The 27,889-nt window shown below is 48.2% G+C and overlaps 1 protein-coding gene across 1 annotated transcript in view; it reads right to left on the bottom strand.

The window, feature by feature from the left end:
- Positions 1-2,710: 2,710 nt before the first annotated feature.
- Positions 2,711-27,889, bottom strand: part of LOC140399557 (uncharacterized) — a 171,762-nt gene continuing 146,583 nt past the window's right edge. The window contains exons 2-3 of the mRNA XM_072489100.1: positions 5,753-8,024; positions 2,711-2,776 (exon numbers count right to left, since the gene is read on the bottom strand). Of these exons, the coding sequence (XP_072345201.1) occupies positions 6,034-8,024 (1,991 nt within the window). The 3' untranslated portion in view covers positions 2,711-2,776; positions 5,753-6,033. The remainder of the gene's footprint in view (positions 2,777-5,752; positions 8,025-27,889) is intronic.

Raw genomic sequence — 27,889 nt, forward strand, 5'->3', positions numbered from 1 at the left:
AAGGAATTTATATCATCTCTGCTATTCGGTTATCAGTAGCACTTTGCGAATACTGGAACTCAGCAGAAATTTGCAGTATAAACTCCTCAGGTGCCAAAAAGAATTGTTTTATTTGTAGTCGCTTGATTACAATTTGAAAGTCATTTAAAAGGCAATTCGTAGACAATTCGAAGCTTTCAGAGAATTACAGACATTATCTTTCTTTGCTTAGGCAGACAGCTCGAAAGTAACTTTTAAAAGGTCAAAGTCTGGCAATGAAACATGAAAAGAGAGAGAAAGCTAATCTTCAGCTAAACTCAAACTCAAAGTCAAAAGTGGACTAACATCACTGACACAGACTGTTAGACTGACAACCCCCAAAAGACATCTCTAAAATGGAGACTAGAATCAAAGGCAAAAACTGACTAAACTAACAGAAAGACAAAAACTTAAAAAACTAAACCCCAAAATGGCGGGGAAAAACTTTTTAGTTATACACTTTCATATCTGTCTTAAGTCATCTAATTACACCCCAATATAATCCTAATTGGTTTGGGTTAGACTCAAACACATTTGATTTGATGGCAAGCCGTCCATCTTCAATGTGCAACATCAGCTTTTCTGACCTAGCTGTTATCTGCATTGTGAACAATGGTGCTGTGTATCCAGTCCCTGTCCTTGACAATTAGCACAAGACAGTGTCAAATTATCTTGCAACTGTGCTTTTTTTAATGTCACACTGTTTCTTGAAAATATGCATTTGCCAGAACAATGGACTTCAGTAAAAGTGAATTATGCTGTATAAGTGGGTATTAAAAAAACTGGGGCTCAACATTTATGCTTAAACAGCTATCTTTTACCTATACTAGTTGTATTTGAAATACTTGGCTTCTACAGTCGGCCCTTTGATAAATCGAAAAATTGAGATATATCAGAAAATACATCATTAATGCGATAGGATAGGTAAAAGCGCAAAGAATCATTGCAGTTTTAAACAATAAAATGGAATTAACATTGCAACAGGCATTTCAAAATAATTATTATAATTAATAGATTAATCAAATTTGACCCTACTGATTCAGTATTAATAAATTATACAATGTTAATAATACAGTCAAAATAATTATTATAATTAATAAATTAATCAAATTTGATCCTACTGATTCAGTATTAATAAATTATACAATATGTTAATAATAGTCAAATAGTTGATTGATCAGTAATATTTCAATAATAGTATTTCAGCTCAAGTTCATCAATTACGGGTACCGTTGGATTAGTTTGAATCATTCTAATAGTTGGTCCCCTGCGTTTAGCGAATAGGTTTTTTATGCACTTAGCACATTGGTATGTTATGTAAATGGTGAATACAGCTACACAGGAGAATGAGATTATTCTTATTGTGGACATTCCAGTAGATCCAAGCCACCCACAAATTTTATCCCAGAGAGAGATAAATTGGGGTGGATCAAGTTTTTTGATTTCGTTTTGGATATGTAATGCCAAATCTTTAACTTCTTTCGAGTTATCGGGAATGAAAGTGCAACACTCTGCACCAATCAGGGCGCAGGTGCCACCTTTTTCAGCTAGCACATAGTCAAGTGCCATTCGATTTTGTAATACCACGGTTCTAATTGCTCGCATTTCGTCAGAAATTTTATCTAGGGCAGTGGCGGTGTAATCGGCTACGTTTTGTATGATGGTTGTTATTTTATTCAATTTATTCTCCATCCTCATTTCCTGATAGAATGGAATCATTCTATCAAAAATTGCATCTTTTAAGAAAATGGAACGTTTGTTCCTTCGAGCAACTGCTTCTGAAGCATGAGGAAGATTAATCACATGACGAATAGCCGGTACAATGTATCCTAAATAGCAAGATCCTGACCAGGATGTTGGGAGCCAAGGATATGCTTTATTACCACAAATAAAATAAGTTCCATTATAAGCAGAATATAAGTAAATATTTTCTAAGAACCATCGGTCTTCGAATGTTTTATTATTTTTGAGATTAGGTATGCCTGTTATCTTTGAGGACCGCAGAACTCTTTGTAAGAGATCGTTTGTACATTTATAAGCTGTGTTAACATCTACATAATTAGTACAAATACTATTACCCATTTGTATCCCTTTAGGGTTCTTACTCATGAAGCAAATTGATCCGTTTTGTTTACCATTAGTTGGGAGGTTGAGATGTTGAGGTTTTTGGTTAGGGTTATATTTAAGTTGGTGCCATCCTAAAAAGGTATTTAGTGGATAACCTGCAGATTTCCATAGTTTAATATATTTTTGGATGCGAACCTGGAACCTCCCTTTTTCACATGAATATGCTCCAGAACGGATCACCACAGAGTGAGGGACACTTTGATAGATGTACCATTCTGCCGTTTCTGAAGCATTAAAGGGAATAGTTAGAAAGGGAATACCCTCCCCTGAGTTAGTTGGGGTTGCAATGCATACCCAACAATTAGAAATATTAAAGTTTTTAGCATATATCGTAGATGTGTAAAGGAATGTGTTCTTATTCAGTTCTGATACAACGTTCACAAAGCCAATCAAATAACTGAAAATTAAAATTGCGGCAAACATTTTACTTGTACGCGCGCTTCACGTGTGATGCGTGAATCCAACTTTTCTTTCCTTTTAACTTCACAGCGGATTGGGTGGTGAGAAGGATTACGAAAGGACCTTCCCACTTTGATCCTAAGGGTTCCTTTTGCAGCTTTTTAACGTACACTTCTTCACCTGGCACCAGGTCGTGCCCACCTTCTGGAGGATCTCCCCACGCAGCTAGCACCTGTTGAGAAGCAGAGCTAACTGCATTTGTTAGATCTTGACAGTAAGACAGCAAAGCATCACTCATTAAATGACAGTCTGCTTTCCGCAAGTCAATAGTTCCTGGCAGAGACATTGGTCTGCCTGTGATGATTTCAAATGGACTCAAGCCTGTTGTTCTGTTTGGTGTAGCTCTAATACTGCATAACACTATTGGCAAAGCTTGGACCCAGTTCATGCCTTCCTGGCTGTATTTAGACAGTCTTTCTTTCAAAGTTCGATTCATACGTTCCACTTGTCCCGATGATTGTGGATGATAAGGACAGTGTAAATTCCAGTTAATGTTTAGTAGTTTACAGACTTCCTTACAAACAGCACCTGTGAAGTGGGATCCATTGTCTGAGTCAATGCTAGCTGGAACTCCCCATCTAGGGATAAAGTCTTTGCATAGCACTTTGGCTGTATGGGCAGCTGTCCCTCTTCTAGCTGGAGCAGCTTCCACCCATCTGGAGAACTTATCCACTATTACAAGGACGTCATTGTACTTTTGACATTTAGGAAGGCTGATGTAATCTACCTGTATATCCTGGAATGGACCTGCAGGAGCAGGAGCTCTTAATTGAGGCATTGATGTTATGGGTCCCAAATTATTCTTTTGACAGGTTACACAGCGGTTTGCTACCAATTGTGCATGTTTTTTGAATCCTTTACCACACCAACTTCTATGGAATCGATCCATCATTTGTTGAGGTGATATGTGTCCCCATGAATGAATTTGTTGAGCTAAAAAAGGCATTAGCGATTGTGGTACAACTGGTTTACAAGTTTGAACTTCTCTCCAAATGTCATCATCATCACCTGGTTGAATACCTGATTCTAACCATGTCCATTTTTCTTCCTTTGTACAATCATTCTGCATTTCACGTAAATCATGTAATAAGGTAGTTACTCCCAATTTGTAAATGTGACTGGATTCCTGATGCCACTGAGAGGCACAAAGGGAGGCAGCTTCCCTTGCTGCTTGGTCAGCAAGAGCATTTCCTCTTGCTTCCATAGAGTCTCCATGAGTATGGGCTTTGCATTTTAGAACTGATACTTCTTTTGGTAAAACCATAGCTTCTAGAAGATTTTGTACTTCCTGTCCATTTCGGATAGGTGTACCTGCCGTTGTGAAAAATCCTCTTTTTCTCCACAGATGGCCAAAATCATGCGCTACTCCAAAACCATATCTGGAGTCAGTATAGATATTAGCAGTTTTATCTCTTGCCACATGACATGCTTCTGTTAGTGCCTCTAATTCGGCCTGCTGAGCTGATGTACCTGGGGGCAAGCTTCCTTCAGCTAATACTTCATATGGGCTTGTGACTGCCCACCCAGCTTTTCTGATACCCTTGTCAATAAAAGAGGAACCATCAGTGAATAGGATTAAATCTGGGTTCTGTAGTGGCTCTTCTTCTACTAAGCGTACTTCTTCCATTTCCTCTATTATTTTCACACAGTCATGCCCTTCTCCCTCCCCTCCCTTTTGTTCCTCGGGAAGCGGGAGCAAGGATGATGGGTTTATAGGACTAGCTTTGTGAAAATATAGGTTGGGAGCTTCCAGTACTGCTGTCCACCTAGTCCATCTTGCTGATGTAACTCTGTTCATGGATAGTAGAGAATGGACTGAGTGTGGACATTTAATGATTAATTTTTGGTCTAGAACAAGGCCTGATGTCATCATTACAGCTCGACATGTGGCTTCCATGGCTCGTAAACAACTGCCAAATGCTTGTGCCACATTGTCAAGTTTAAGGGAATAGTACCCAACTGGTCTTAACTGATCACCATGTTCTTGAGCTAGAACTGCAGTCATGTAACCATCTCTTTCATGAACAAACATGGTAAAAGGTTTTCCATTGTTTGGAATACCTAAGGCTGGTGCCGAACACAAGACCTTTTTCAAATTCAGAAATGATTGTTTTTGTTCTGAATTGAGTTTAACTTGATCTTTAGATTTTCTGTTTCCTTTTAAAAGATCATTTAATGGCTGACATAACTGAGTATAAGAATCAATCCAATTTCTGTTAAAATTACAGAGGCCCAAGAAAGATCTGACTTCCTGTACAGTTGAGGGTTCTTTAGCTGCTTTGATGGCAGCCGTTCTGTTCTGAGTAAGTTCCCTTTTGCCTTTGGAAATTTTCTGACCCAAGTAAACAACTTCTTCCTGGGCAATTTGTGCTTTGGCAAAGCTAGCTTTGTGACCATTTGTACTGAGGTGGTTCAAGACCACCCGTAAGTCTTTGTCATGATCATCTTTATTGATGGAGGCTATTAGAACATCATCTACATACTGAATAATGGTGGAAGGCAGATCAGGTAGTTGCCTGAGATGATTCTGCAGAGCCATGTGGTAAACAGTTGGGCTATTATGAAAACCTTGCGGTAGTCTAGTCCATGTGTGCTGTTGCTGATTGACTGTAAAAGCAAACCATGGTTGTACATGTTTAGCCAGTGGTACTGACCAGAAGCCATTTGCCATGTCAATAACTGAAAACCATTGAAGGTCAGGAGTTAAAGAGTTAAAGATTGTAGATGGATCTGCCACTAAAGGAGCTTTTCTGACAATGAATTGATTTGCCTTTCTGTAGTCAATAGTGAGGCGCCATGTGCCATTAGCCTTTTTTACAGGCCATACAGGGCTGTTTGATGAACTGTGAATGCGCATTAAAATACCTCTCTCTTCAAGTTGTTTTATTATAGGTAGAATGCCTTCAATTGAAGTTTTATTAATAGGGTATTGTTTGGTACAAGGTGGAGCGGATCCCATAAAAGTGACTGGTTCCATTTTTAAAAGACCACAATCATTTTTGTCAATTGCCCAAATTGGATGGCTTTGTATTTCTTCTTTTTTGATGTGTCTAATGGACCAGGTGATTTTTCCATTATTGAAATTGAGTGAAGAATTTAGTTGTGATAAGATGTCCATACCTAGAAGTGCTTGTGTTACCGGACCTACCCATATTGATGTCATCAGTTGATGTGGTCCAAATTCTAAAAGCAATGGTTTAGTCTTCCGAAGAGTGACCGAGCCTCCTCCTGCAGCAAAAGCTTCAATTTTTTCTACAGTTAGGGGAAAGAAAGCAGCACTCTGTTTAGTAACACAGGTAAGTTCAGCTCCAGTGTCAAATAAAAAATCGATATAAATGCCTCCCACTCTTAATGAAATATATAGTCCATCATTTTTTTGTTCCACAAGTGCATGTAGAGAGAAATGGAGAGAATCATCAAGAGTGGGTTCTAGTAGTTTTTTGAATTATCATACAGAGAACTTCTTTGAGCTGGAGGACAGCTGTTTAACATTTCATTCACAGCATTATCATCATCGTATAGATTCCTACGTGGGTACAGCTCGTCCCTACGTGGGTACGGTTCCTCCCTACGTGGGTACAGCTCGTCCCTACGTGGGTACGGTTCCTCCCTACGTGGGTACGGCTGGGAGGGTCTAGAATCCCTGTACGCAAGTCTGGGTGTGTCTTGTTGGAACGTAACCCTAGGTGCGTCTTGTTTGTGTGAGTTACGTAATTGACCACGAGGTGGGTATGTATTGTAATGAATATTTTCTACTTCATTATCATCTCTTGAATCCAACGAGGTCCGTTGTTTTTGATAGCATTTTGCCATCCAGTGCCCTACTCTACCACAGAAAAGACATTTTGGTATTTCCTTACGTGATTTTAATGGAGCAAGGGTACATGTTTGCTCTGGCGCTGGTGGTGAAATTGTAGTTAGTGCTGATATTCCTGCAGGTGCTGCAACAGCCGCCGCTGGAGCAGCAGGTAACATGGGCTGGATTTGAGCAATAGGCTGCATTTGAGCAGCTGCAGTGTTAAAAGTTGCCTGATTGTGCAAACCACGATCTATCTGAATGCATCGGTCAACTATGTCTCGGTATGTGCCAGCTGTGGCCCAAGCTGGTAAAACCAAATTCAAGGCAGCAGAAATTCCAGGTTTAACACCGGCTATAAAAGCCGTTTTTAATGGACTTAAAGTGCTTGCATCCCATGTGTCATTTTCCTGGTCGAGTGTCATCCCTGAATATTCCATCCAAGTATGTAAAAATCTTTCCTCAAAATCCTGAATATCTTCATCATTTTTTTGAATGCAAGCTGTGATCTTAGACCAATTGGTCCTCGGGGGGCGAAATTGTAATAGCCAATTCTTGATTGTTAGCCAACCACCTTCTAAATTTTGCAAATCGTCTCCAAGGGCAACTTCTACTTCATTTCTAAGGGTTGAACTTATACGAGTACCTAGCATGATAGTCAGGATTTGTACTCCATCAAGTGGGTGGAGACTGTAAATGGCTTGTAATCTGTGAATTCCATCCCATGTGGTCATACCACCCTTTTTAGGGTGTGGAAGACCCTTGGACCATTCGTCAATTTTAGAAGGATCAATTTGTTCATGAACCCATTGGTGGTCAAATATGTTTCTAGTGATAGTTTCACCATCTTCTTCTATTTTTTTGCTTCCAACTCTAACCCGTTTGCGTTTTAAAGGGGCTAGTCGAATTGCTTTAGTATTTTGTATTGTAGGAACACTATCTTCGTCTGATTCATCCGACAGAGAAAATGATTTATTTTTAACAATTGATCTTGGCTGTGCAATTGCCGATTGTGCCACTAGGTGGGTGGTTTGGACTGCTTTCTGAGTTTGTTCAATCTTTTGTACAGAAAGCATGTTTGTCAAAGATTTACAATCTTCATTCACGCTGGTTATATTTCTTTCTAAAACACATCTTTCTTTCACTAACTTGCAATTTTCAAGTTCAATTCGCTCAGTTTTTAATTGCAATTGTCGGTATTTTGACTCCACTTCAAAGACTTGATTTTGGAATTCTGTTATTTGAAAAGATAACTGCTGGAGTTCAGAGGTTTTGTTTTGCAAATCTGTTTTAATTTCATCATGATGCTCAAGTTTGGATTTTGCAACTCGTAAATCTGTTTTAATTTCATCATAATGCTCAAGTTTGGATTTTGCAACTTGCAAACCTGTTTTAATTTCATCAGAATGCTCAAGTTTGGATTTTGCATCTTGCAGTTCTGTTTCAAGTTTGGATTTTGCATCTTGCAATTCTGTTTTAATTTCATCATAATGCTCAAGTTTGGATTTTGCAACTTGCAAATCTGTTTTAATTTCATCATAATATTCAAGTTTGGATTTTGCATCTTGCAAATCTGTTTTAATTTCATCATAATGCTCAAGTTTGGATTTTGCAACTTGCAAATCTGTTTTAATTTCATCATAATGCTCAAGTTTGGATTTTGCATCTTGCAATTCTGTTTTAATTTCATCAGAATGCTCAAGTTTGGATTTTGCATCTTGCAAATCTGTTTCAAGTTTGGATTTTGCATCTTGCAATTCTGTTTTAATTTCATCAGAATGCTCAAGTTTGGATTTTGCATCTTGCAAATCTGTTTCAAGTTTGGATTTTGCATCTTGCAATTCTTCAACAACTGTAATTAATTGTTTTTTAGTGGACCTATACTCATCATCGCTTCGCTCAGTAGTTAATTGCAACTGTTGGTATTTTGACTCCACTTTAAAAACTTGGATTTGAAATTGCTGGAGTTCAGAGGTTTTGTTTTGCAAATCTGTTCTAATTTCATCATAATGCTCAAGTTTGGATTTTGCAACTTGCAAGTCTGTTTCAAGTTTGGATTTTGCAACTTGCAATTCTGTTTTAATTTCATCATAATGCTCAAGTTTGGATTTTGCATCTTGCAAATCTGTTTCAAGTTTGGATTTTGCATCTTGCAATTCTTCAACAACTGTAATTAATTGCCTTTTAGTAGACCTATACTCATCATCACTTCGTTCAGTATTTAATTGCAGCTGTTGGTATTTTGACTCCATTTTAAAAACTTGATTTTGGAATTCTGACTCCACTTCAAAAACTTGATTTTGAAATTCTGCGATTTGAACATTTAACTGCTGGAGTTCAGAGGTTTTATTTTGCAAATCTGTTCTAATTTCATCATAATGCTGAAGTTTGGATTTTGCATCTTGCAAATCTTCAAGAACTGAACTTAGTTGGTCTTTAGTGGACTGAAGCTGATGATCACTTTTATTTTTAACAATGATCTCTTGCTGACTGTGTATCTGTCCCGTAATTACCAGGGACCATTTTACACGTTCTGCACCGTGTAATCGTGTGCATTTTCCCCATGCTCTCTTGATATTATTGAAGGACCACTGTCCTCTGGGGATATCATACTTTGATTCAATTTTTTTTGAGGTTTCACATAGGTTAAAATGTCTACGAGTGAAAGATCTACAATCCCCCAACATATCTTCAACAGAAACATCTGGTATTCCAGCAACCCCCTTGGATGTAGTGGGGAGTAATTTTCTGTCTGCTAAAGGCTCTGAATCTACACTTTGATTAGGATCAGCCATAACTTTTCTTGATCGCTGACTGACGTTTTATTTTAGTTACTGCAGTGACTCATCTTCCAGTCACGTCTGATAGTCTGACCGACCGACTGGCACTTGATTTATTTAACAGTCTATAAAAAATGTTCTTTTCAAGGGTCGAAGTACTGATTGATGCGGCTTTAAGACTTTTAATGGGTGAAAAAGATATTTCTTACGCCAGTCTAGCCGTGGGTTCCGGCTGTCTTCTGGGCCTCCTCCGATTATCTCCGAAGCTTCCCGAAGGTTCCCGACCTCCTCCGATTATCTTCGAAGCTTTCCGTCGTCACCTGGGCCTCCGAAGGTCGTCCTCAGTACTCCCACCCTGACTGCCGACTACGCCAATTAAAGGAAACTGAAATTTATAGGATCTTAACCTGTCGAACTACGCCAAGTTTGGGGGAAGCTTAGTTGATGAATCCAGTCCTGGCGCAATACGACAAGTTGTAAGATTTGTACTATTTGTAGACTCTGTTAAGTTGTTCGATTCCTGTATTATTCGACTGTGTATAGTTGAAGGAATTTATATCATCTCTGCTATTCGGTTATCAGTAGCACTTTGCGAATACTGGAACTCAGCAGAAATTTGCAGTATAAACTCCTCAGGTGCCAAAAAGAATTGTTTTATTTGTAGTCGCTTGATTACAATTTGAAAGTCATTTAAAAGGCAATTCGTAGACAATTCGAAGCTTTCAGAGAATTACAGACATTATCTTTCTTTGCTTAGGCAGACAGCTCGAAAGTAACTTTTAAAAGGTCAAAGTCTGGCAATGAAACATGAAAAGAGAGAGAAAGCTAATCTTCAGCTAAACTCAAACTCAAAGTCAAAAGTGGACTAACATCACTGACACAGACTGTTAGACTGACAACCCCCAAAAGACATCTCTAAAATGGAGACTAGAATCAAAGGCAAAAACTGACTAAACTAACAGAAAGACAAAAACTTAAAAAACTAAACCCCAAAATGGCGGGGAAAAACTTTTTAGTTATACACTTTCATATCTGTCTTAAGTCATCTAATTACACCCCAATATAATCCTAATTGGTTTGGGTTAGACTCAAACACATTTGATTTGATGGCAAGCCGTCCATCTTCAATGTGCAACATCAGCTTTTCTGACCTAGCTGTTATCTGCATTGTGAACAATGGTGCTGTGTATCCAGTCCCTGTCCTTGACAATTAGCACAAGGCAGTGTCAAATTATCTTGCAACTGTGCTTTTTTTAATGTCACACTGTTTCTTGAAAATATGCATTTGCCAGAACAATGGACTTCAGTAAAAGTGAATTATGCTGTATAAGTGGGTATTAAAAAAACTGGGGCTCAACATTTATGCTTAAACAGCTATCTTTTACCTATACTAGTTGTATTTGAAATACTTGGCTTCTACACTCCTTCAGCACGGCCTGGAGCCTGACACCAGGCTGTGGATGGTCCTGTCAAATCTGATATAACAAGGTGCTGGTTACAGAACGGTGTCACCTCCTTCAGCACGGCCTGGAGCCTGACACCAGGCTGTGGATGGTCATGTCAAATCTGGTATAACAAGGAGCTGGTTACAGAACGGTGTCACCTCCTTCAGCACGGCCTGGAGCCTGACACCAGGCTGTGGATGGTCCTGTCAAATCTGATACAACAAGGAGCTGGTTACAGAACGGTGTCGCCTCCTTCAGCACGGCCTGGAGCCTGACACCAGGCTGTGGATGGTCCCGTCAAATTTGATACAACAAGGAGCTGGTTACAGAACGGTGTCGCCTCCTTCAGCACGGCCTGGAGCCTGACACCAGGCTGTGGAAGGTCCTGTCAAATCTGATATAACAAGGAGCTGGTTACAGAACGGTGTCGCCTCCATCAACACGGCTTGGTGCCTGACAGCAGGCTGTGGATGGTCCTGTCAAATCTGATATAACAAGGAGCTGGTTACAGAACGGTGTCGCCTCCTTCAACACGGCCTGGAGCCTGACACCAGGCTGTGGATGGTCCTGTCAAATCTGATATAACAAGGAGCTGGTTACAGAACGGTGTCGCATCCTTCAGCACGGCCTGGAGCCTGACACCAGGCTGTGGTTCCTGTCAAATCTGATACAACATGGAGATGGTTACAGAAAGGTGTCGCCTCCTTCAGCACGGCCTGGAGCCTGACACCAGGCTGTGGATGGCCCTGTCAAATCTGATACAACAAGGAGCTGGTTACAGAACGGTGTCGCCTCCTTCAGCACAGCCTGGAGCCTGACACCAGGCTGTGGATGGTCCTGTCAAATCTGATATAACAAGGTGCTGGTTACAGAACGGTGTCGCCTCCTTCAGCACGGCCTGGAGCCTGACACCAGGCTGTGGATGGGCCAGTCAAATCTGATATAACAAGGAGCTGGTTACAGAACGGTGTCGCCTCCTTCATCACGGCCTGGAGCCTGACACCAGGCTGTGGATGGTCCTGTCAAATCTGATATAACAAGGAGCAGGTTACAGAACGGTGTCGCCTCCTTCAGCACGGCCTGGAGCCTGACACCAGGCTGTGGATGGTCCTGTCATATCTGATATAACAAGGAGCAGGTTACAGAACGGTGTCGCCTCCTTCAGCACGGCCTGGAGCCTGACACCAGGCTGTGGATGGTCCTGTCAAATCTGATATGACAAGGTGCTGGTTACAGAACGGTGTCGCCTCCTTCAGCATGGCCTGGATCCTGAACCCAGGCTGTGGATGGTCCTGTCAAATCTGATATAACAAGGAGCTGTTTACAGAATGGTGTCGCCTCCTTCAGCAGGGCCTGGAACCTGACACCAGTCTGTGGATGGTCCTGTCAAATCTGAAATAACACGGAGCTTGTCACAGAACGGTGTCGCCTCCTTCAGCACGGCCTGGAGCCTGACACCAGGCTGTGGATGGTCCTGTCAAATTTGATATAACAAGGAGCTGGTTACAGAACGGTGTCGCCTCCTTCAGCACGGCCTGGAGCCTGACACCAGGCTTGGATGGTCCTGTCAAATCTGCTACAAGAAGGTGCTGGTTACAGAACGGTGTCGCCTCCTTCAGCACGGCCTGGAGCCTGACACCAGGCTGTGGATGGTCCTGTCAAATCTGATATAGCACGGTGCTCGTTGCAGAACGGGGTTGCCTCCTTCAGCACGGCATGGAGCCTGACACCAGGCTGTGGACGGTCCTGTCAAATCTGATACAACAATGAGCTGGTTACAGAACGGTGTCGCCTCCTTCAGCACGGCCTGGAGCCTGACACCAGGCTGTGGATGGTCCTGTCAAATCTGATATAACAAGGAGCTGGTTACAGAGCGGTGTCGCCTCCTTCAGCACGGCCTGGAGCCTGACACCAGGCTGTGGATGGTCCTGTCAAACCTGATATAACGAGGAGCTGGTTACAGAACGGTGTCGCCTCCTTCAGCACGGCCTGGAGCCTGACACCAGGCTGTGGATGGTCCTGTCAAATCTGATATAACAAGGTGCTGGTTACAGAACGGTGTCACCTCCTTCAGCACGGCCTGGAGCCTGACACCAGGCTGTGGATGGTCCTGTCAAATCTGATACAAAAAGGAGCAGGTTACAGAACGGCGTCGCCTCCTTCAGCACGGCCTGGGGCCTGACACCAGGCTGTGGATGGTGCTGTCAAATCTGATACAACAAAGAGCTGGTTAGAGAACGGTGTCGCCTCCTTCAGCACGGCCTGGAGCCTGACACCAGGCTGTGGATGGTCCTGACAAATCTGATATAACAAGGAGCTGGTTACAGAACGGTGTTGCCTCCTTCAGCACGGCCTGGGGCCTGACACCAGGCTGTGGATGGTCCTGTCAAATCTGATATAACAGGGAGCTGGTTACAGAACGGTTTCGCCTCCTTCAGCACGGCCTGGAGCCTGACACCAGGCTGTGGATGGTCCTGTCAAATCTGATATAACAAGGTGATAGTTACAGAACGGTGTCGCCTCCTTCAGCACGGCCTGGATCCTGATCCCAGGCTGTGGATGGTCCTGTCAAATCTGATATAACAAGGAGCTGGTTACAGAATGGTGTCGCCTCCTTCAGCAGGGCCTGGAACCTGACACCAGTCTGTGGATGGTCCTTGTCAAATCTGAAATAACACGGAGCTGGTTACAGAACGGTGTCGCCTCCTTCAGCACGGCCTGGAGCCTGACACCAGGCTGTGGATGGTCCTGTCAAATCTGATATAACAAGGAGTTGGTTACAGAACGGTGTCACCTCCTTCAGCACGGCCTGGAGACTGACACCAGGCTGTGGATGGTCCTGTCAAATCTGATATAACAAGGAGCTGGTTACAGAACGGTGTCGCCTCCTTCAGCACGGCCTGGAGCCTGACACCAGGCTGTGGATGGCCCTGTCAAATCTGATATAACAACGAGCTGGTTACAGAACGGTGTCGCCTCCTTCAGCACGGCCTGGAGCCTGACACCAGGCTGTAGATGGTCCTGTCAAATCTGATACAACAAGGAGCTGGTTACAGAACAGTGTCGCCTCCTTCAGCACGGCCTTGAACCTGACACAAGGCTGTGGATGGTCCTGTCAAATCTGATATAACAAGGAGCTGGTTACAGAACGGTGTCATCTCCTTCAGCACGGCCTGGAGCCTGACACCAGGCTGTGGATGGTCCTGTCAAATCTGATATAACAAGGAGCTGGTTACAGAATGGTGTCATCTCCTTCAGCACGGCCTGGAGCCTGACACGAGGCTGTGGATGGTCCTGTCAAATCTGATATAACAAGGAGCTGGTAACAGAACGGTGTCGCCTCCTTCAGCACGGTCTGGAGCCTGACACCAGGCTGTGGATGGTCCTGTCAAATCTGATATAACAAGGAGCTGGTTACAGAACGGTGTCGCCTCCTTCAGCACGGCCTGGAGCCTGACACCAGGCTGTGGATGGTCCTGTCAAATCTGATATAACAAGGAGCACGTTACAGAACTGTGTCGCCTCCTTCAGCACGGCCTGGAGCATGACACCAGGCTGTGAATGGACCTGTCAAATCTGATATAACAAGGAGCTGGTTACAGAACGGTGTCGCCTCCTTCAGCACGGCCTGGAGCCTGACACCAGGCTTTGGCTGGTTCTGTCAAATCTGATATAACAAGGAGCAGGTTACTGGACGGTGTCGCCTCCTTCAGCACGGCCTGGAGCCTGACACCAGGCTGTGGATGGTCCTGTCAAATCTGATATAACAAGGAGCAGGTTACTGAACGGTGTCGCCTCCTTCAGCACGGCCTGGAGCCTGACACCAGGCTGTGGATGGTCCTGTCAAATCTGATATAACAAGGAGCTGGTTACAGAACGGTGTCGCCTCCTTCAGCAGGGCCTGGGTCTGACACCAGGCTGTGGATGGTCCTGTCAAATCTGATATAACAAGGAGCTGGTTACAGAACGGTGTCGCCTCCTTCAGCACGGCCTGGAGCCTGACACCAGGCTGTGGATGGTCCTGTCAAATCTGATATAACAAGGAGCTGGTTACAGAGCGGTGTCGCCTCCTTCAGCACGGCCTGGAGCCTGACACCAGGCTGTGGATGGTCCTGTCAAACCTGATATAACGAGGAGCTGGTTACAGAACGGTGTCGCCTCCTTCAGCACGGCCTGGAGCCTGACACCAGGCTGTGGATGGTCCTGTCAAATCTGATATAACAAGGTGCTGGTTACAGAACGGTGTCACCTCCTTCAGCACGGCCTGGAGCCTGACACCAGGCTGTGGATGGTCCTGTCAAATCTGATACAAAAAGGAGCAGGTTACAGAACGGCGTCGCCTCCTTCAGCACGGCCTGGGGCCTGACACCAGGCTGTGGATGGTGCTGTCAAATCTGATACAACAAAGAGCTGGTTAGAGAACGGTGTCGCCTCCTTCAGCACGGCCTGGAGCCTGACACCAGGCTGTGGATGGTGCTGTCAAATCTGATACAACAAGGAGCTGGTTACAGAACGGTGTCGCCTCCTTCAGCACGGCCTGGATCCTGATCCCAGGCTGTGGATGGTCCTGTCAAATCTGATATAACAAGGAGCTGGTTACAGAATGGTGTCGCCTCCTTCAGCAGGGCCTGGAACCTGACACCAGTCTGTGGATGGTCCTTGTCAAATCTGAAATAACACGGAGCTGGTTACAGAACGGTGTCGCCTCCTTCAGCACGGCCTGGAGCCTGACACCAGGCTGTGGATGGTCCTGTCAAATCTGATATAACAAGGAGTTGGTTACAGAACGGTGTCACCTCCTTCAGCACGGCCTGGAGACTGACACCAGGCTGTGGATGGTCCTGTCAAATCTGATATAACAAGGAGCTGGTTACAGAATGGTGTCGCCTCCTTCAGCACGGCCTGGAGCCTGACACCAGGCTGTGGATGGTCCTGTCATATCTGATATAACAAGGAGCAGGTTACAGAACGGTGTCGCCTCCTTCAGCACGGCCTGGAGCCTGACACCAGGCTGTGGATGGTCCTGTCAAATCTGATATGACAAGGTGCTGGTTACAGAACGGTGTCGCCTCCTTCAGCATGGCCTGGATCCTGAACCCAGGCTGTGGATGGTCCTGTCAAATCTGATATAACAAGGAGCTGGTTACAGAATGGTGTCGCCTCCTTCAGCAGGGCCTGGAACCTGACACCAGTCTGTGGATGGTCCTGTCAAATCTGAAATAACACGGAGCTTGTCACAGAACGGTGTCGCCTCCTTCAGCACGGCCTGGAGCCTGACACCAGGCTGTGGATGGTCCTGTCAAATTTGATATAACAAGGAGCTGGTTACAGAACGGTGTCGCCTCCTTCAGCACGGCCTGGAGCCTGACACCAGGCTTGGATGGTCCTGTCAAATCTGCTACAAGAAGGTGCTGGTTACAGAACGGTGTCGCCTCCTTCAGCACGGCCTGGAGCCTGACACCAGGCTGTGGATGGTCCTGTCAAATCTGATATAGCACGGTGCTCGTTGCAGAACGGGGTTGCCTCCTTCAGCACGGCATGGAGCCTGACACCAGGCTGTGGACGGTCCTGTCAAATCTGATACAACAATGAGCTGGTTACAGAACGGTGTCGCCTCCTTCAGCACGGCCTGGAGCCTGACACCAGGCTGTGGATGGTCCTGTCAAATCTGATATAGCAAGGAGCTGGTTACAGAGCGGTGTCGCCTCCTTCAGCACGGCTTGGAGCCTGACACCAGGCTGTGGATGGTCCTGTCAAACCTGATATAACGAGGAGCTGGTTACAGAACGGTGTCGCCTCCTTCAGCACGGCCTGGAGCCTGACACCAGGCTGTGGATGGTCCTGTCAAATCTGATATAACAAGGTGCTGGTTACAGAACGGTGTCACCTCCTTCAGCACGGCCTGGAGCCTGACACCAGGCTGTGGATGGTCCTGTCAAATCTGATACAAAAAGGAGCAGGTTACAGAACGGCGTCGCCTCCTTCAGCACGGCCTGGGGCCTGACACCAGGCTGTGGATGGTGCTGTCAAATCTGATACAACAAAGAGCTGGTTAGAGAACGGTGTCGCCTCCTTCAGCACGGCCTGGAGCCTGACACCAGGCTGTGGATGGTCCTGTCAAATCTGATATAACAAGGAGCTGGTTACAGAACGGTGTTGCCTCCTTCAGCACGGCCTGGGGCCTGACACCAGGCTGTGGATGGTGCTGTCAAATCTGATACAACAAGGAGCTGGTTACAGAACGGTGTCGCCTCCTTCAGCACGGCCTGGAGCCTGACACCAGGCTGTGGATGGTCCTGTCAAATCTGATATAACAGGGAGCTGGTTACAGAACGGTTTCGCCTCCTTCAGCACGGCCTGGAGCCTGACACCAGGCTGTGGATGGTCCTGTCAAATCTGATATAACAAGGTGATAGTTACAGAACGGTGTCGCCTCCTTCAGCACGGCCTGGATCCTGATCCCAGGCTGTGGATGGTCCTGTCAAATCTGATATAACAAGGAGCTGGTTACAGAATGGTGTCGCCTCCTTCAGCAGGGCCTGGAACCTGACACCAGTCTGTGGATGGTCCTTGTCAAATCTGAAATAACACGGAGCTGGTTACAGAACGGTGTCGCCTCCTTCAGCACGGCCTGGAGCCTGACACCAGGCTGTGGATGGTCCTGTCAAATCTGATATAACAAGGAGTTGGTTACAGAACCTTGTCACCTCCTTCAGCACGGCCTGGAGACTGACACCAGGCTGTGGATGGTCCTGTCAAACCTGATATAACGAGGAGCTGGTTACAGAACGGTGTCGCCTCCTTCAGCACGGCCTGGAGCCTGACACCAGGCTGTGGATGGTCCTGTCAAATCTGATATAACAAGGTGCTGGTTACAGAACGGTGTCACCTCCTTCAGCACGGCCTGGAGCCTGACACCAGGCTGTGGATGGTCCTGTCAAATCTGATACAAAAAGGAGCAGGTTACAGAACGGCGTCGCCTCCTTCAGCACGGCCTGGGGCCTGACACCAGGCTGTGGATGGTGCTGTCAAATCTGATACAACAAAGAGCTGGTTAGAGAACGGTGTCGCCTCCTTCAGCACGGCCTGGAGCCTGACACCAGGCTGTGGATGGTCCTGTCAAATCTGATATAACAAGGAGCTGGTTACAGAACGGTGTTGCCTCCTTCAGCACGGCCTGGGGCCTGACACCAGGCTGTGGATGGTGCTGTCAAATCTGATACAACAAGGAGCTGGTTACAGAACGGTGTCGCCTCCTTCAGCACGGCCTGGAGCCTGACACCAGGCTGTGGATGGTCCTGTCAAATCTGATATAACAGGGAGCTGGTTACAGAACGGTTTCGCCTCCTTCAGCACGGCCTGGAGCCTGACACCAGGCTGTGGATGGTCCTGTCAAATCTGATATAACAAGGTGATAGTTACAGAACGGTGTCGCCTCCTTCAGCACGGCCTGGATCCTGATCCCAGGCTGTGGATGGTCCTGTCAAATCTGATATAACAAAGAGCTGGTTACAGAATGGTGTCGCCTCCTTCAGCAGGGCCTGGAACCTGACACCAGTCTGTGGATGGTCCTTGTCAAATCTGAAATAACACGGAGCTGGTTACAGAACGGTGTCGCCTCCTTCAGCACGGCCTGGAGCCTGACACCAGGCTGTGGATGGTCCTGTCAAATCTGATATAACAAGGAGTTGGTTACAGAACGGTGTCACCTCCTTCAGCACGGCCTGGAGACTGACACCAGGCTGTGGATGGTCCTGTCAAATCTGATATAACAAGGAGCTGGTTACAGAACGGTGTCGCCTCCTTCAGCACGGCCTGGAGCCTGACACCAGGCTGTGGATGGTCCTGTCAAATCTGATATAACAACGAGCTGGTTACAGAACGGTGTCGCCTCCTTCAGCACGGCCTGGAGCCTGACACCAGGCTGTAGATGGTCCTGTCAAATCTGATACAACAAGGAGCTGGTTACAGAACAATGTCGCCTCCTTCAGCACGGCCTTGAACCTGACACAAGGCTGTGGATGGTCCTGTCAAATCTGATATAACAAGGAGCTGGTTACAGAACGGTGTCATCTCCTTCAGCACGGCCTGGAGCCTGACACCAGGCTGTGGATGGTCCTGTCAAATCTGATATAACAAGGAGCTGGTTACAGAATGGTGTCATCTCCTTCAGCACGGCCTGGAGCCTGACACGAGGCTGTGGATGGTCCTGTCAAATCTGATATAACAAGGAGCTGGTAACAGAACGGTGTCGCCTCCTTCAGCACGGTCTGGAGCCTGACACCAGGCTGTGGATGGTCCTGTCAAATCTGATATAACAAGGAGCTGGTTACAGAACGGTGTCGCCTCCTTCAGCACGGCCTGGAGCCTGACACCAGGCTGTGAATGGACCTGTCAAATCTGATATAACAAGGAGCTGGTTACAGAACGGTGTCGCCTCCTTCAGCACGGCCTGGAGCCTGACACCAGGCTTTGGCTGGTTCTGTCAAATCTGATATAACAAGGAGCAGGTTACTGGACGGTGTCGCCTCCTTCATCACGGCCTGGAGCCTGACACCAGGCTGTGGATGGTCCTGTCAAATCTGATATAACAAGGAGCAGGTTACTGAACGGTGTCGCCTCCTTCAGCACGGCCTGGAGCCTGACACCAGGCTGTGGATGGTCCTGTCAAATCTGATATAACAAGGAGCTGGTTACAGAACGGTGTCGCCTCCTTCAGCAGGGCCTGGGTCTGACACCAGGCTGTGGATGGTCCTGTCAAATCTGATATAACAAGGAGCTGGTTACAGAACGGTGTCGCCTCCTTCAGCACGGCCTGGAGCCTGACACCAGGCTGTGGATGGTCCTGTCAAATCTGATATAACAAGGAGCTGGTTACAGAGCGGTGTCGCCTCCTTCAGCACGGCCTGGAGCCTGACACCAGGCTGTGGATGGTCCTGTCAAACCTGATATAACGAGGAGCTGGTTACAGAACGGTGTCGCCTCCTTCAGCACGGCCTGGAGCCTGACACCAGGCTGTGGATGGTCCTGTCAAATCTGATATAACAAGGTGCTGGTTACAGAACGGTGTCACCTCCTTCAGCACGGCCTGGAGCCTGACACCAGGCTGTGGATGGTCCTGTCAAATCTGATACAAAAAGGAGCAGGTTACAGAACGGCGTCGCCTCCTTCAGCACGGCCTGGGGCCTGACACCAGGCTGTGGATGGTGCTGTCAAATCTGATACAACAAAGAGCTGGTTAGAGAACGGTGTCGCCTCCTTCAGCACGGCCTGGAGCCTGACACCAGGCTGTGGATGGTGCTGTCAAATCTGATACAACAAGGAGCTGGTTACAGAACGGTGTCGCCTCCTTCAGCACGGCCTGGAGCCTGACACCAGGCTGTGGATGGTCCTGTCAAATCTGATATAACAGGGAGCTGGTTACAGAACGGTTTCGCCTCCTTCAGCACGGCCTGGAGCCTGACACCAGGCTGTGGATGGTCCTGTCAAATCTGATATAACAAGGTGATAGTTACAGAACGGTGTCGCCTCCTTCAGCACGGCCTGGATCCTGATCGCAGGCTGTGGATGGTCCTGTCAAATCTGATATAACAAGGAGCTGGTTACAGAATGGTGTCGCCTCCTTCAGCAGGGCCTGGAACCTGACACCAGTCTGTGGATGGTCCTTGTCAAATCTGAAATAACACGGAGCTGGTTACAGAACGGTGTCGCCTCCTTCAGCACGGCCTGGAGCCTGACACCAGGCTGTGGATGGTCCTGTCAAATCTGATATAACAAGGAGTTGGTTACAGAACGGTGTCACCTCCTTCAGCACGGCCTGGAGACTGACACCAGGCTGTGGATGGTCCTGTCAAATCTGATATAACAAGGAGCTGGTTACAGAATGGTGTCGCCTCCTTCAGCACGGCCTGGAGCCTGACACCAGGCTGTAGATGGTCCTGTCAAACCTGATACAACAAGGAGCTGGTTACAGAACAGTGTCGCCTCCTTCAGCACGGCCTGGAACCTGACACAAGGCTGTGGATGGTCCTGTCAAATCTGATATAACAAGGAGCTGGTTACAGAACGGTGTCATCTCCTTCAGCACGGCCTGGAGCCTAACACGAGGCTGTCGATGGTCCTGTCAAATCTGATATAACAAGGAGCTGGTAACAGAACGGTGTCGCCTCCTTCAGCACGGTCTGGAGCCTGACACCAGGCTGTGGATGGTCCTGTCAAATCTGATATAACAAGGAGCTGGTTACAGAACGGTGTCGCCTCCTTCAGCACGGCCTGGAGCCTGACACCAGGCTGTGGATGGTCCTGTCAAATCTGATATAACAAGGAGCACGTTACAGAACTGTGTCGCCTCCTTCAGCACGGCCTGGAGCATGACACCAGGCTGTGAATGGACCTGTCAAATCTGATATAACAAGGAGCTGGTTACAGAACGGTGTCGCCTCCTTCAGCACGGCCTGGAGCCTGACACCAGGCTTTGGCTGGTTCTGTCAAATCTGATATAACAAGGAGCAGGTTACTGAACGGTGTCGCCTCCTTCAGCACGGCCTGGAGCCTGACACCAGGCTGTGGATGGTCCTGTCAAATCTGATATAACAAGGAGCAGGTTACTGAACGGTGTCGCCTCCTTCAGCACGGCCTGGAGCCTGACACCAGGCTGTGGATGGTCCTGTCAAATCTGATATAACAAGGAGCTGGTTACAGAACGGTGTCGCCTCCTTCAGCACGGCCTGGGTCTGACACCAGGCTGTGGATGGTCCTGTCAAATCTGATATAACAAGGAGCTGGTTACAGAACGGTGTCGCCTCCTTCAGCACGGCCTGGAGCCTGACACCAGGCTGTGGATGGTCCTGTCAAATCTGATACAGCAAGGAGCTGGTTACAGAACGGTGTCACCTCCTTCAGCACAGCCTGGAGCCTGACACCAGGCTGTGGATGGTCCTGTCAAATCTGATATAACAAGGAGCTGGTAACAGAACGGTGTCATCTCCTTCAGCACGGCCTGGAGCCTGACACCAGGCTGTGGATGGTCCTGTCAAATCTGATATAACAAGGAGCTGGTTACAGAATGGTGTCATCTCCTTCAGCACGGCCTGGAGCCTGACACGAGGCTGTGGATGGTCCTGTCAAATCTGATATAACAAGGAGCTGGTAACAGAACGGTGTCGCCTCCTTCAGCACGGTCTGGAGCCTGACACCAGGCTGTGGATGGTCCTGTCAAATCTGATATAACAAGGAGCTGGTTACAGAACGGTGTCGCCTCCTTCAGCACGGCCTGGAGCCTGATACCAGGCGGTGGATGGTCCTGTCAAATCTGATACAACAAGGAACTGGTTACAGAACGGTGTCGCCTCCTTCAGCACGGCCTGGATCCTGACACCAGGCTGTGGATGGTCCTGTCAAATCTGATACAACAAGGAGCTGGTTACAGAACGGTGTAACCTCCTTCAGCACGGCCTGGAGCCTGACACCAGGCTGTGGATTGTCCTGTCAAATTTGATATAACAAGGAGCTGGTTATAGAACGGTGTCGCCTCCTTCAGCACGGCCTGGAGCCTGACACCAGGCTGTGGATGGTCCTGTCAAATCTGATATAACAAGGAGCTAGTTACAGAACGGTGTCACCTCCTTCAGCACGGCCTGGAGCCTGACACCAGGCTGTGGATGGTCCTGTAAAATCTGATAAAACAAGGTTCTGGTTACAGAACGGTGTCGCCTCCTTCAGCACGGCCTGGAGCCTGACACCAGACTGTGGATGGTCCTGTCAAATCTGATATAACAAGGAGCTGGTTACAGAACAGTGTCGCCTCCTTCAGCACGGCCTGGAGCCTGACACCAGGCTGTGGATGGTCCTGTCAAATCTGATACAACAAGGAGCTGGTTACAGAACGGTGTCGCCTCCTTCACCACGGCCTGGAGCCTGACACCAGGCTGTGGATGGTCCTGTCAAATCTGATATAACACGGTTCTGGTTACAGAACGGTGTCGCCTCCTTCAGCACGGCCTGGAGCCTGACACCAGGCTGTGGATGGTCCTGTCAAATCTGTTATAACAAGGAGCTGGTTACAGAACGGTGTCGCCTCCTTCAGCACGGCCTGGAGCCTGACTCCAGGCTGTGGATGGTCCTGTCAAATCTGATATAACAAGGAGCTGGTTACAGAACGGTGTCGCCTCCTTCAGCACGGCCTGGAGCCTGACACCAGGCTGTGGATGGTCCTGTCAAATCTGATATAACAAGGATCAGGTTACAGAACGGTGTCACCTCCTTCAGCTCGGCCTGGAGCCTGACACCAGACTGTGGATGGTCCTGTCAAATCTTATATAACAAGGAGCTGGTTACAGAACGGTGTCACCTCCTTCAGCACGGCCTGGAGCATGACACCAGGCTGTGGATGGGCCTGTCAAATCTGATATAACAAGGTGCAAGTTCCAGAAATGTGTCGCCTCCTTAAGCGCGGCCTGGAGCCTGACACCAGGCTGTAGATGGTCCTGTCAAATCTGATATAACAAGGAGCTGGTCACAGAACGGTGTCGCCTCCTTCAGCACGGCCTGGATCCTGACACCAGGCTGTGGATGGTCCTGTCAAATCTGATATAACAAGTATCAGGTTACAGAACGGTGTCGCCTCCTTCAGCACGGCCTGGAGCCTGACACCAGGCTGTGGATGGTCCTGTCAAATCTGATACAACAAGGAGCTGGTTTCAGAACGGTGTCGCCTCCTTCAGCACGGCCTGGAGCCTGACACCAGGCTGTGGATGGTCCTGGGAAATCTGATATAACAAGGTGCTGATTACAGAACGGTGTCGCCTCCTTCAGCACGGCCTGGAGCCTGACATCAGGCTGTGGATGGTCCTGTCAAATCTGATATAACAAGGAGCTGGTTACAGATCGGTGTAGCCTCCTTCAGCACGGCCTGGAGCCTGACACCAGGCTGTGGATGGTCCTGGGAAATCTGATATAACAAGGTGCTGATTACAGAACGGTGTCGCCTCCTTCAGCACGGCCTGGAGCCTGACATCAGGCTGTGGATGGTCCTGTCAAATCTGATATAACAAGGAGCTGGTTACAGAACGGTGTAGCCTCCTTCAGCACGGCCTGGAGCCTGACACCAGGCTGTGGATGGTCCTGTCAAATCTGTTATAACAAGGAGCTGTTTACAGTGCGGTGTCGCCTCCTTCAGCACGGCCTGGAGCCTGACACCAGGCTGTGGATGGTCCTGTCAAATCTGATATAACAAGGAGCTGGTTACAGAACGGTGTCACCTCCTTCAGCACGGCCTGGAGACTGACACCAGGCTGTGGATGGTCCTGTCAAATCTGTTATAACAAGGAGCTGGTTACAGAACGGTGTCGCCTCCTTCAGCACGGCCTGGAGCCTGACACCAGGCTGTGGATGGTCCTGTCAAATCTGATACAACAAGGAGCTGGTTACAAAACGGTGTCCCCTCCTTCAGCGCGTCCTGGAGCCTGACACCAGGCTGCGGATGGTCCTGTCAAATTTGATATAACACGGTTCTGGTTACAGAACGGTGTCACCTCCTTCAGCACGGCCTGGAGCCTGACACCAGGCTGTGGATGGTCCTGTCAAACCTGATACAACACGGTTCTGGTTACAGAACAGTGTCGCCTCCTTCAGCACGGCCTGGAGCCTGACACCAGGCTGTGGATGGTCCTGTCAAATCTGATACAACAAGGAGCTGGTTACAGAACGGTGTCGCCTCCTTCAGCACGGCCTGGAGCCTGACACCAGGCTGTGGATGGTCCTGTCAAACCTGATATAACAAGGTGCTGGTTACAGAACGGTGTCACCTCCTTCAGCACGGCCTGGAGCATGACACCAGGCTGTAGATGGTCCTGTCAAATCTGATACAACAAGGAGCTGGTTACAGAACGGTGTCGCCTCCTTCAGCACGGCCTGGAGCCTGACACCAGACTGTGGATGGTCCTGTCAAATCTGATACAACAAGGAGATTGTTACAGAACGGTGTCGCCTCCTTCAGCACGGCCTGGAGCCTGACACCAGGCTGTGGATGGTCCTGTCAAATCTGATATAACAAGGAGCTGGTTACAGAACGGTGTCGCCTCCTTCAGCACGGCCTGGAGCCTGACACCAGGCTGTGGATGGTCCTGTCAAATCTGATACAACAAGGGGCTGGTTACAAAACGGTGTCCCCTCCTTCAGCGCGTCCTGGAGCCTGACACCAGGCTGCGGATGGTCCTGTCAAATTTGATAGAACACGGTTCTGGTTACAGAACGGTGTCACCTCCTTCAGCACGGCCTGGAGCCTGACACCAGGCTGTGGATGGTCCTGTCAAACCTGATATAACAAGGAGCTGGTTACAGAACGGTGTCGCCTCCTTCAGCACGGCCTGGAGCCTGACACCAGGCTGTGGATGGTCCTGTCAAATCTGATAGAACAAGGAGCTGGTTACAGAATGGTGTCACCTCCTTCAGCACGGCCTGGAGCCTGACACCAGGCTGTGGATGGTCCTGTCAAATCTGATACAACAAGGAACTGGTTACAGAACGGTGTCGCCTCCTTCAGCACGGCCTGGAGCCTGACACCAGGCTGTGGATGGTCCTGTCAAATCTGATATAACAAGGAGCTGGTTACAGAACGGTGTCACCTCCTTCAGCACGGCCTGGAGCCTGACACCAGGCTGTGGATTGTCCTGTCAAATTTGATATAACAAGAGCTGGTTACAGAACGGTGTCGCCTCCTTCAGCACGGCCTGGAGCCTGACACCAGGCTGTGGATGGTCCTGTAAAATCTGATACAACAAGGAGCTGTTTACAGAACGGTGTCGCCTCCTTCAGCACGGCCTGGAGCCTGACACCAGGCTGTGGATGGTCCTGTCAAATCTGATATAACACGGTGCTGGTTACAGAACGGTGTCGCCTCCATCAGCACGGCCTGGAGCCTGACACCAGGCTGTGGATGGTCCTGTCAAATCTGATATAACAAGGAGCTGGTTACAGAACGGTGTCACCTCCTTCAGCACGGCCTGGAGCCTGACACCAGGCTGTGGATGGTCCTGTCAAATCTGATACAACAAGGAGCTGGTTACAGAACGGTGTCGCCTCCTTCAGCATGGCCTGGAGACCGACACCAGGCTGTGGATGGTCCTGTCAAATCTGATATAACAAGGAGCTGGTTACAGAACGGTGTCGCCTCCTTCAGCACGGCCTGGAGCCTGACACCAGGCTATGGATGGTCCTGTCAAATTTGATATAACAAGAGCTGGTTACAGAACGGTGTCGCCTCCTTCAGCACGGCCTGGAGCCTGACACCAGGCTGTGTATGGTCCTGTCAAATCTGATATAACAAGGAGCTGGTTACAGAACGGTGTCGCCTCCTTCAGCACGGCCTGGAGCCTGACACCAGACTGTGGATGGTCCTGTCAAATCTGATATAACAAGGAGCTGGTTACAGAACGGTGTCACCTCCTTCAGCACGGCCTGGAGCCTGACACCAGGCTGTGGATGGTCCTGTCAAACCTGATACAACACGGTTCTGGTTACAGAACAGTGTCGCCTCCTTCAGCACGGCCTGGAGCCTGACACCAGGCTGTGGATGGTCCTGTCAAATCTGATACAACAAGGAGCTGGTTACAGAACGGTGTCGCCTCCTTCAGCACGGCCTGGAGCCTGACACCAGGCTGTGGATGGTCCTGTCAAACCTGATATAACAAGGTGCTGGTTACAGAACGGTGTCACCTCCTTCAGCACGGCCTGGAGCATGACACCAGGCTGTAGATGGTCCTGTCAAATCTGATACAACAAGGAGCTGGTTACAGAACGGTGTCGCCTCCTTCAGCACGGCCTGGAGCCTGACACCAGACTGTGGATGGTCCTGTCAAATCTGATACAACAAGGAGATTGTTACAGAACGGTGTCGCCTCCTTCAGCACGGCCTGGAGCCTGACACCAGGCTGTGGATGGTCCTGTCAAATCTGATATAACAAGGAGCTGGTTACAGAACGGTGTCGCCTCCTTCAGCACGGCCTGGAGCCTGACACCAGGCTGTGGATGGTCCTGTCAAATCTGATACAACAAGGGACTGGTTACAAAACGGTGTCGCCTCCTTCAGCGCGGCCTGGAGCCTGACACCAGGCTGTGGATGGTCCTGTCAAATCTGATACAACAAGGGGCTGGTTACAAAACGGTGTCGCCTCCTTCAGCGCGGCCTGGAGCCTGACACCAGGCTGTGGATGGTCCTGTCAAATCTGATACAACAAGGGGCTGGTTACAAAACGGTGTCGCCTCCTTCAGCGCGGCCTGGAGCCTGACACCAGGCTGCGGATGGTCCTGTCAAATTTGATATAACACGGTTCTGGTTACAGAACGGTGTCACCTCCTTCAGCACGGCCTGGAGCCTGACACCACGCTGTGGATGGTCCTGTCAAATCTGATACAACAAGGAACTGGTTACAGAACGGTGTCGCCTCCTTCAGCACGGCCTGGAGCCTGACACCAGACTGTGGATGGTCCTGTCAAATCTGATATAACAAGGAGCTGGTTACAGAACGGTGTCGCCTCCTTCAGCACGGCCTGGAGCCTGACACCAGGCTGTGGATGGTCCTGTCAAATCTGATATAACAAGGAGTCGGTTACAGAACAGTGTCGCCTCCTTCAGCACGGCCTGGAGCCTGACACCAGGCTGTGGATGGTCCTGTCAAATCTGATATAACAGGATTCTGGTTACAGAACAATGTCGCATCCTTCAGCACGGCCTGGAGCCTGACACCAGGCTGTGGATGGTCCTTTCAAATCTGATACAACAAGGAGCTGGTTACAGAACGGTGTCGCCTCCTTCAGCACGGCCTGGAGCCTGACACCAGGCTGTGGATGGTCCTGTCAAACCTAATATAACAAGGTTCTGGTTACAGAACGGTGTCACCTCCTTCAGCACGGCCTGGAGCCTGACACCAAGCTGTGGATGGTCCTGTCAAATCTGATACAACAAGGAGCTGGTTACAAAACGGTGTCGCCTCCTTCAGCACGGCCTGGTGCCTGACACCAGGCTGTGGATGGTCCTGTCAAATCTGATATAACAAGGTGCTGGTTACAGAACGGTGTTGCCTCCTTCAGCACGGCCTGGAGCCTGACACCAGGCTGTGAATGGTCCTGACAAATTTGATATAACACGGTTCTGGTTACAGAACGGTGTCGCCTCCTTCAGCACGGCCTGGAGAATGACACCAGGCTGTGGATGGTCCTGTCAAATCTGATATAACAAGGATCAGGTTACAGAACGGTGTCGCCTC

The sequence above is a fragment of the Scyliorhinus torazame genome, chromosome 23 (assembly GCF_047496885.1).
Source record: "Scyliorhinus torazame isolate Kashiwa2021f chromosome 23, sScyTor2.1, whole genome shotgun sequence".
Taxonomy (NCBI): domain Eukaryota; kingdom Metazoa; phylum Chordata; class Chondrichthyes; order Carcharhiniformes; family Scyliorhinidae; genus Scyliorhinus; species Scyliorhinus torazame.